Genomic DNA, 11,212 nt, shown 5'->3' with positions numbered 1-11,212 from the left:
TCCATCCTCAATTCCTGGTATACAAAATAACAGTGGAGCAGTTGTTGTCATGTTCAACAATTTGGTTTTCAGATCTTTGTGCTTATTCCCACCACAGATCTGTTGGCTCTTTAGCATTACATTCTTGGATTGTGTGTCCCTGAAGTGAGACCAACATAAACTTGACCATCATTTCTACTTTCAGAGATGACCTTCAATCGGTCTGGATTCTGCTTAGACAGCTGAATCCCCTCATACAAACAGCTGAAAAGACTGTCCCTTTATTCATCTGTTATTTAAAAAGACACATGGAAAACTGTTGGCATTTCACCTCTTTGTGATGATTAGGGGCGGCGCAGTGGTGCAGTGGTATGTATCCAAAGTAACACAGTCGTCATTCTGTGAAAAAGATTCTGGATTTTGTACTTGCCGTTAAATATCACTCTGTTAGTTGATTCTGAAGGTTTCTGAATGGTCAGTGATTCAAATAGTCAACAATTATTTGTTACATTTACCTCATACTGACATACTCCAGAGCAATATCTCTGCTCAACACAATTACGCCGGGAAATCTGACACTGTTACTTTTTGTTCTCCTATTGGCCTTTCATGCACAAAAGAGTTTATCTGGTCCTCCGGGATCGTCCCAGCATATCTTCATAATGCACACCTGACGCTGATACTAGGCCACTGGTGAAAAGAACAGCTATTACAATAACCTCGCCTCTTTTGTCACCTTAACGCAGCCTATATATGCACAGAACTGTACAGCATAGAGTACAGTAAAGTACAGCAGGGTATGAAGTTACCGAATGTATGCGTGTGGTTACATAAGCCAGCTTCTCTCTATTAGTTTGTTTTGTTCGTCAGTGCTGAGCTGACAAATAACCTCAGTTGACTCAGAAACAGATGAAGTATTTATATTAGAGAATACAAATAAGTGAACTCTACATTCTAGGACACTTAAGCAGCTGCCTTCACTTGCAAATGCTACACGTTATTAACACCCAACCAATACGTCATATCTACATTCATAGGGCACAAAGTGTTGTTAATAGATTTGTGTCCACAAACTGAGAACACAATGATTAACTTCTCAGAACTTCTCTTCTGTCACAAGATATCATGGATGTGGAAACCAGTAGAGATCAAATATTGTTTTGATTAAAAGTTAACCAGGACGTATAATTTCCTTTCAGACACAGAAATAGGTCATCACTCGGTATCAAATGATCTTTTATTAAATAAGGTGTAGTGTAGCATGTTTCTCAACTGGGATGTGGGGGGGGTTTCTTCTGTGGGCACAAAATATGTCAAGATGACAAGAAAGCAATCAATTTGCCCCATTTGTGACATGGTCGTAAAGACAAAACACAGTTGATTATTTTGTATCTAACATCCTCATCTTGGAAAGATGAGCGTTCTCCTCTCACTCCGATAGGACACCCAAACACCCCTGTGGGGGGGAGGAGTTACAGCCTTTGGGCTCTTTGGTATTTGCTGAAACAATAAAGGACCTGTCGTTTCATCTGAGAGAGGGAGGGAGAGGAAAAAAAAGAAAAAGTAAAATTTAAGCCTGAGCTGCTTCCCTGAAGTCATTTTGAGAAACCGCATCACACATCTCGCCTCAAGGCAGTGGCTCAGCGCAAAATAAACACAAAAACGCCAAGGCATGGGAGCAACAGAGTTTAAAATGCTGAAACTTTTGCTTTTACTCACCTTCGCAGAGGTAAGAGATCATTTTCTCACATTGTGCACTGCTTTTCTAAAACAATTTAAACAAATAACAATTTTAGCGTCCTCAGTGTAGGTAGTTGGCATGTTTTTCCTTTCTTTGATACAGTGTTTACTTTATACATCCAGATAAATGAATAGTGGACGTTTGAAACATATGAACACAGGCTCTTTTGAGTGTCAGTGCTTTCAACAAGTGCGTGTGGCATGCCCAACCTTAGCTCAATAGACAAATTCATTCCGACCTGAAAGAAATACCTGCGCTGACCAGTTCTGAAATCTGTGTTGAGTGAAGGTAATGTGCAGCCTGCTGCCTCTCATGCGCCGAGAATATGATACAGGCATTACATCCAGAGGCATAATTAGCCTCAGGATATAATGTGAAATACTACTAGCCTGCTACCCTTGGAATGATGTCCTTGTCTCGAAAACACTGTGTTTCCTGTCGTATATCATTATCATTTCCTTGTTTCATTCATTAACCTGCCACGTTTCTTTTTTTCCTTTTCAGATCTGTGCTGCTCTAAATGGTAAATGGTCTTCTTTTACATTTGCCTTACTTTATGATGATCCCAAACCTCGAATAACAAACATTATCTATTGTTTTAAATGCAAATTGCCTTGAAAAGTTCCCCCCAAAAAGATTCAGATTCATAAATAAAAATCAACTTCGGCACATTTTCTGAAACAACCCAAATATGCATATTTCATTAGCAACTGGCAGGTTTTCTACCCACAATATGAAAACGCCACTTAAACACCTGTTTGAACGTATCCCAACACTGTTTTCCTCTCCGTCTCCCCCAGGCATCACTCTGTCGGTGTTTGCGGCCACATCTAAGAGTATAACGGTGCAGTGGAGCCGCTACACTGGTGCCAGCTCCTACAAGATCACAGCAACACCCAAGAACTCCCCAGGAGGATCCGTCTTCGCTCAGTTCAGTGGCAACTCCGTGATGGGCTCAATCATCTCCCTGTCCCCGAACACGGTGTACACCTTGCAGCTAGAAGCCATGGACAATGCTCTCAATGTCCTCAGCAGTGCAGAGTCAGAGGACACAACAGGTCAGTCACACGAGCAAGGAGAGGCAAATGAGTCCTGGTGGTGATTCAGATACGTTACAGTCCATAAAGACAGACTTCATGAATCGTACGTTTCTACAGTTGAGGAAGAAGTCCTTAGATTCTTTGCTGAAGTAAAATAATACTACAAAGTAATTGGATTATTATGCATCAACATGGAATCAGCATCTCTATATACCTCTTTATATACTGTTTATCTAAAGCAGTGCATTATTGTTTTAGAGTTTCAGTTATAGTAATTATCAATAGTTTTCTCACGAGTAGTTGATTGTGAGAAAACTATTTATACTACTACTACTATTACTACTTTACTACTATTTACTACTATCATTATAACTGAATATCTTTGCATTTTGGACTGTCGGCTTTGGGAAGCTGGATTGGACATTTTCCCTACTCCTAGAAGGTTAATTAGCAATTAAACGTTTTGGTTGCAGCCCTAATTTATAAAGTCTTCTCATGTTTTGCATATCAAATCTAAAATGGTGGCCATAGCGTTCAAATACATTTGGCGTAGTAAAAAGTACACCATCTTTCTTAAATGTGGTGGGGTAGAATTATGAAGTAGGGCAGGACCTCAAGAAAAGTACAAATACTTCAAACTGTTATTTAATTATAGTAATAAAGTGAATGTTCTAGGTTACATTCCACCACTGCATTTATAATACATCTTATGCATAAAAAAAAGTATAATTTGTTCTTCAGCCCCTGAAATCCCCAGCATTGAACAGGCCTACTCAAAACACAGCGACAGCATCACCGTGGAGTTCACAGAGGTTTCAGGGGCAACCGGCTACATCCTTAGGGCGCAGTCGGAGACGGGCGATTTCTTCTCTGAGACCATGGTGAGCAGCTCCCCGGGCACCGTGGTGCAGCTCCAGCCCTACACGGACTACAAGCTGAGCGTCATGTCCGTCAACTCTGGGGGGAGGAGCCAGCCCTCGTACCCCATCGAGGCCAGGACAGGTACGGACGAGCTGTCTCACACAGAGTCCTTAAAGACACTTCATCCTGTGGCTAGGGCATTTCGAATAGTGATAGAAGGTTGAAGAACTGATAATTTAACACATCGTTCTGATTTTCACTAGCTAATAATATGACTATTAATCTGTAAAATTGAGTAACAATGGTGTTTTTTGCCCACTTTCACATGTCCAGACACTACTAAAGATGGTAATTAGTGTATGAAGGGTGAAACGCAGCCTTCCTGAAGGACAATAGTTTGTTAGCTCACTCCGCCGGCCATAACAGTGTGTCATTTCACAGCCCATTGTCACAGAGTCTCTACTCTTTATAGCCAACGCAGGACGGTGGAAACTGTATCCATGCTTTTGCAATGTACTATTCTCATAATATGAAAAGTGAAACCATGAGAACGAGGTCGTCCCATAAAGAGAACTGTAACATAATCGCAAAAATATTGTGTCCATATCGCACCCAAATTGTCGGGAGAGGAGACAAATAGTAGACAATAAGAAATCTGTGTTTGTTATTTAACTTTTGTTTCTCATTTCCATCTACCTGAACCTGTCTATAGTGGTAATGGCGCCCAAGTTGAACACCACATCTCCTGACAACGGCACCATCCTCGTGACTTGGCCCCCGGTGAAGAACGCCGTCCTCTACATGCTCTGCATCATCCGGGAGGGCTCCAGCTCCCGCGTGAAACTGAACACCACTGACACCATGGTGAGCTTTGATGGCCTTGAAGCAGGGACCAACTACTGCATCAAGGGCACGGCCTGGGACTCTGTGGGTCGAGCTGGAGACGACCTCACTGTCTGCCAGATCACACGTAAGCATGATACGACGTAGACGATGAATGTGGCTGGTGGTGTTACTCAACTCACTTACACTTTTCACTTACAGGTCCTCTAAGCCCCGATGTGACCTACGTCCAAGTGACTGCGGGTCGGTCTCTTGGGCTCGCTGTGTACTGGGTGTTAGTGGAGGGAGCAGAGAACTACATGGCCACGACCACTACTGGCCAAAACTGTACTTCAACAGATAATGGTTGTTATATTATACCTGTGGAGTGTGGCCAGAACCACTCAGTAGTTGTCGTCGCCAACAACAGTGCCGGCCCCAGCGACCCCTCGCAACCAACAGACTACATTACATGTGGGTATATCACACACGCAACCATAGGCACATACAATACGACATACTTGTATGTATTTGGTATATCAGACACAAAGTCCTCTATCTTTAAATTATAGTTTGACATTTTGGGAAATGTGCTTATCAGCTTTCTTTTTTCTTTTCTTTGCAATGTGAAAATACATGCAGTAACATAAACATGGAAGACAGATGAAAAGACAGACAATACGATAAAGCAGTTACGAAGACATAGGTAATGAAATGATAACTGGAGTATAGATTACAATTAGATTGGGTTACGTAGGGTGTGTGTGTGGGTTTGTATGTTTGCATAACAGGCAACAGTATACGTCGGAGTAGTCTACGAGATGTTTGGCGGAAAAACAAAAGATGTAGTGGAATTGTTGCAGTAGTAATACATTAATATATGCTTCAACAGCAATATCCTAATAATAATATAATGACATGTTATCATAAAGGGGTTGTATAATAATAATAATTATTATAATAATAATATAAGCAATAATTATAATAACCATGATTATAGATGATAATACAACACACACACACACATCTTCATTTTATTGTTATTTTTCGCCAGACCTTAGTTTTGGCCTTATTGGCTTTCTTGCTGACAGTTAGATTAGAACATCAATACGAGTAGTATCAATCCCAAAATGTCAGACTATTCCTTTCACAAGTGTTTTTTTTAAATCTACCTGCTTCACTTGACAGACCCGTGTCCTCCGGAGAACATCTGGGTGGAGGAGCCTGTAGCAGGCAACTGCTCGGTTGTGTGGGATGACGTGCTACTGGTGGAGCACTACGTGGCTTTCATAAAGAGGGACGACGGGACCGAGGAGTCATGTAACACCACTGGAACCACATGCCCATTTGCCTGCATGTGTGGCTACACCTACCTCACCACCGTCTTCCCCTACAACCAGGCCGGCTCCAGCCCTTACGCACAAGTCCGCAACTACACCACCAGTAGGACCAGAAGCACCCACATGTAGTACCGCCACAAATGCTTTTGATATCAAGTCAAGGACCATACTAGTTGTTTTGTACTTTTTACAACCAACAATCTTCCAAAGTACGCCATTGCCTTATTTATTATCGGCAACTTTCACATCAAAAATGTAACCTGTGGTTGCTCAACAGCACCCCCTTAATATAAGAAATGCCTAAATCCATATCATCCGTTTTGCAAGGCTTATTGGCAGTTAACTCTAAAATCTCAAATGATGGAGATTCCCTGAATTCTCCACCATGGTATTGTCAGAAAAGAATAGCCCTATTCCATGATGGGAATGAGCAGATGTAAATCATACTATGGCTGCATTCCATTCAGGTGTGGCCCTTCTATCACAATATCACGTCCCTAGAATTAAAGGAATACTTTTACTTGATATGCACTTAAAACTTTGCTTTTACTTTTTCCTTTTTTGATCATTTGTTCACGGCATGGAGGCGTGCAAGAAAAATTATGTTTTCTTCAAGAAGTAAAGGTCGTACAAAGTTTTTTTCCTCTAAGCACACTGGCATGGGACATTCTGGGACACATGGAACAGAGCCCATGTTAGTAGTTACAGCTGCACCTTTTCTGATACATAAAAAAAGAAAAGAAAAAGCAGTGTGATGATGAAGTTTCAAGTACATGCAAGTTGACATGAGGTGAAAACAATGGCTGCCTGGAAGGTGGAAAATAATTTTTGAAACATGTCAAATCATCAGTATGTTCTTTTGCACAGTGTTGACTAATATTCTCACCTGCTTTGGCATTTCTCTTCCCTGCCTCTACCCCAGTTCCTTGTTGCCCACAGGATGTTATCATAAAGCTGGTTTCTACAGAGACGCTGGAGGTCATGTGGCCGCCGGTCAAAGGGGCCGAGCTCTACGAGACGACAGCGGCACAGACTAATGATGTCATCCACTGTAACGACACAGCACCGGTGTGCGCGCTGTCAGATTTGAGGTGCAACACAGCTTATTCTGTGACCGTCACACCTTGCAGCGAGTTACGAGGATGCAACCGCACCTGCGCACCGCGCACACATGAGACAGGTATCAATGGGGCTATTTAGAGTGACATCTCACCCCATAAATACACACTTAGACAGAAAACATACTGCTATTTCAATATTTTGGAAAATGTTGCTTTCTTGTCAAGAATTAGATGAGAGGATTAAAACAACTTTCATGTCTACACAATACATATGAAGCTACATCCAGCAGCCAGATTAGCTTAGCGTAGTTTAGCACACAAACTGGAAACAGGGGGAAACAGCCAGCCTGCCTCTGTCCAAATCTACCAGCACCTATGTGTTGTTTTTAAAAGAAGAAAAAAACCCAAATCAGATATAATTTGTCCATCAATGAGCTTTAGAGGTGTTGGTATGTGTTCACATCTGTCTCAAGTCATTGTGCTAAATAAAGCTAAGCTAACCAGCTGATGATGGTAGCTTCATATTTACATACTTACAGACATGAGCATGGTATCAATCTTCTCATGTAACTCTTGGCAAGAAAGTGAATCATGCTATTTCCCATTTAAAGTCATTTATTACTCTGCGGTATTAACGTGTGTGTTTTTGGTATGAAAACAGCTCCGTGCGCTCCAGAGATCCTGAATATGACGCAGACCAACAACTCCACATTCACAGTCCTCTTCACTACCCCCAACAACCCCAACACAAATTATACCATCACAGCTGTCGGACGCTACGGCACGCACACTTGCCAGTCAAGAAACAACTCCTGTCAGCTCACACAGCTGCCCTGTGGTTCAACCTATGAGGTCATGGCAGTGGCCATCACAACTGTGGGGAGAAGTCTACCTGGATTCAGTAAAACCTTGGAAACGGGTACGATAGTAGGATTGGTTATCGCCAGATTTGAATGTGAAGTCTATTTTATTTATGCAGCCCAAAACCACAAGTTTGTCTCACAGGGCCATGTGCCAAAGTCAAGTCGGCTGTAAAACTTTTTGAATGTAACGTTTATCCCTTTTTTACTATCCCGGCTGAACCATGTTTTGTCCATTATAGTTATCCTACAAATAAATATAACAACATGAATTTGGCAGCTAAAAACAGGACAGTTACATACTGATCCCGCTGGTAATAATAGACTTCTCATTATAAGAATATGAGCTTAAATAAGGTCATTTCAAACATTTGTATCTTGTATGAATGAATGGATGATAAAGTATCATGAAGCATCAGTCAAAACTATTCTCACTACATTCACTCACATGTCGATTATTGTTCTGTGATTCACTCCCCAAGGTCCTTGCTGCCCCACGTATGTGAATGTGACCCAGGTGACCCAGGCCATGACCAACGTGACCTGGTCACCTGGCAGCGGAGCTCGCTCCTTCATCACCACCCTGACGTCCTCACGCGGACACGCTAAGTGCCACACCCTGGACAACCACTGCCTGATGGGATGCATCACCTGCGGCACCAACTACAGCGTCAACCTGGAGGCCATCAGCAGCACAGGACACAAGTCAGAGTGCAAATATCGTGGATTCTCATCGAGTGAGGGCAAATACACACACGCACACACACAGAAATGTGCACCTGTTTGAGAGTGTGAGGTGAGGGGTGAATGTTAAGGTTGGACAATTGCAAATGGTCAGTAGCAATAAAGTTTCAAGTAAAAACATCAAAAGACACGTCACATGTCCTTGACATGAACACTTAAAACTCATTCTCGTAGGTGCCTGTTGTCCAACGAGCGTCAAGCTCTATCGCAGGGCCAACAACTCCCTCAGGGTGTACTGGCGCTCCATGGGCGCTCTGTCGCAGAACCACACAGTCGAGCTGAACGGGACGGCAGCCAACTACACGTGCATCGCAGCCGCCGGCAGCAAATACTGTGACATCCAGGAGGCGACGTGTGGGGACGTGTACACAGTAGCGGTGGCACCAGTGGGACAGAACGGGATCAAAGTCAACTTCTGTCAACCCAGGATATACTCGGGTGAGTCATGGAGGGGATGTTTAGAGTGTGCAAAAACATTTATTTTTATAATCTGTGAATGATTTTGGGGTAACGAGCTGCATTAATGTGTTCATCTTTGTTATATTCTCAGTTCTCTGCCCAGGAAGTAATGCTGGTATGGGTAAGTATCCTCTAAACTGTAAACTTCACGTTGTTTAATACACGTATTCGCATCTTGCAGAGGGTTTGATGAGTAGATTGTTAACACCTAGACTAGACAGTGGTACGGCTCTTCTCATGTAACGCTTAGCAAGAAGTTGAATAAGTGCATTCACCAAAACTGTTCTTTTAAACTCTAAGAAGTTGTTTGAAAACTGCTACTGCACTGAAAACCTCATCTCTCTCCTTCTTCAGTGATTAGCGGAAGACAAACTGTGGATTAACTGCGGTAAGTTCATTGGTACTCAACTCCTTCCAGAGAAGAAGGCGCTGTCTTCAGCCCACTTGGACTTGCATAACAACATGAGACAAACAACGCGCTTTCCTTGACATTACAGATGTAAAAAAAAATTTATGAACACTGCTTTTACAGGATGCTTCCATTGTTGCTGCTTCTTGAGCTTGAGGGGTATCTTGTGACAGAATCACAAGCATCCATAAATTGACTGTGTCTATAGAACTCTGGTACAACAATAGGCGTGCTTGAGTAGTGCATATAGCAGAAAGACAAGCACAGGTGAGGCTGATGTACCTCTGGGATACGTGTGTGTCTGTAAAGCATGGGAAGAAGAATGAGCATGAACATGAATCAGGTGAATGAAGATGGAGAGCTGCGGCGGGAAACGTGACACGGGCATCTTATTGTGTCTGCGATGATAGATAAGACGACGGATATTCAATAGCCCCCTGACTCAGCATGACAAGGCTGTATTCTGCTCTTTCTTTCTTATCGAGTGTGATGAATCAGTACTGCAGCTATGATGATATATTTGTATTTTTTCCAGCAAATCCAGGCTGATAATCCCTCTCTCTCTCTCTCATCTTTCTTGCCCTACAGCGAACCCCCCCCCCCCCCCCCCCCCCCCACACACACACACATGGACAGAAGACCAACGACAACTGAACCCAATGTACCAAAAATAAATCTCAGCCTCGTTTAGGAATATCTGTTTCGTTGTTACTGCTGTTTGCAAGAAAAGCTGTATAGAGTCTGATTGTTTCTGCTGAATAAATATGAGAAACAAAAATGAAACACTGAACTACTACAATACAATTTATAGAAGAGGGCTTTCAAATAAATAACTGTGGGCATGTAGCCAATGTTTTTGAAAAATATTCTCCATGTTGCTACTTTTTACAATAGGCTGCATGTTATTTTATCTTCTGCTCTGCTGTGCCTCGTGTTTAATCAATGCAGTTGCCCTTTTCATAATGATGTAACCTCATAACATGTAACGACCTCTAGTAAAAATGAAAAAGAAGCAGAAATAGAAACTTTACAGTGAACCTCCATATGGATGTATCTTGGCAAAAAGTCATTCAAAGACCAAATCAATTTGAAATAAGATCTTAGGACTCCTCAAGTAGAAGACCTCCACACGGCGGCCGCATGACATGTCGAAAGAAGAGGGTCGGTTGAAAGTGAGGCAGCAGGTATTCATCTCTTTAGCCTGAAGTCATGTGTGGCACGTCCTGTGGATGATACGTCTGATCAGATTGCTGGAGATGGATTCAGCGTTGCCTCTGCCATCATTGGGTTTGTTTTCTCGCTGCTGACAGACGACAACAATAAAGCACATCGCTTTTTGCATTACAACAACGTGTGCTGTCAATCATCTTGTGTGGGTGTTTCTTTAAGGAGCAGAGGATCAGGTGGTGGGATACATGAGCTACATTCAGTCCCCCCCCAAAAAAAGAATCCAGAAACAAAACCATCAGAGAAACTTCCTGAAATAGGTCGTACTGATTCAACAGACTTGTTGTGACTTTCACTGACTTTAAAGGTTGTTTAACTGACCCACGGGACTCTGCTTGAGCTTATTGCACATACAGTATATTGTACATTCCAGGGGTGGAGGATCAGGCTAGTAATGATGATAATGACCACTCTATATGTGCAAAAGAGACAATCTTAACAGGCTACTTTTGAGACGTTGCCGTGGGTTGAATTTGTTTGACTGCTGGTTGGGTATACCTATTTTGCATGCAAATTACATGACTAATATGTCCCCCTTCCAAAAAGAAAATTCTAACAAACTGACTCCAGATCAGCCTGTAGGCAGGTGGTCATTGGACACGTCCCACGGGCACAAAATACGGGAAGAAATACAAAAGAAAACAGAATTTAAGACCGTAATACAAAGTA

At 42.4% G+C, this 11,212-nt stretch overlaps 1 protein-coding gene across 1 annotated transcript; it reads left to right on the top strand.

The window, feature by feature from the left end:
• Nucleotides 1-1,589: 1,589 nt before the first annotated feature.
• On the top strand, nt 1,590-10,803 carry fndc7a (fibronectin type III domain containing 7a; the record flags this gene model as incomplete). Its single annotated transcript, XM_079172992.1, has 13 exons — nt 1,590-1,708; nt 2,225-2,243; nt 2,521-2,778; nt 3,502-3,762; nt 4,334-4,591; nt 4,666-4,917; nt 5,632-5,886; nt 6,706-6,963; nt 7,506-7,763; nt 8,187-8,441; nt 8,623-8,886; nt 8,999-9,028; nt 10,706-10,803. The coding sequence occupies exons 1-13, from the start codon at nt 1,652-1,654 to the stop codon at nt 10,801-10,803; spliced, it is 2,523 nt and encodes an 840-aa protein (XP_079029118.1). The 5' UTR covers nt 1,590-1,651.
• Between the last annotated feature and the right edge of the window lie 409 nt (nt 10,804-11,212).

This window comes from Pholis gunnellus (genome assembly GCF_910591455.1).
Source record: "Pholis gunnellus genome assembly, chromosome: 14".
NCBI lineage: Eukaryota > Metazoa > Chordata > Actinopteri > Perciformes > Pholidae > Pholis > Pholis gunnellus.
Note: the sequence above shows the minus strand (reverse complement) of the source record. Positions and strands in the feature narration are given on the sequence as shown.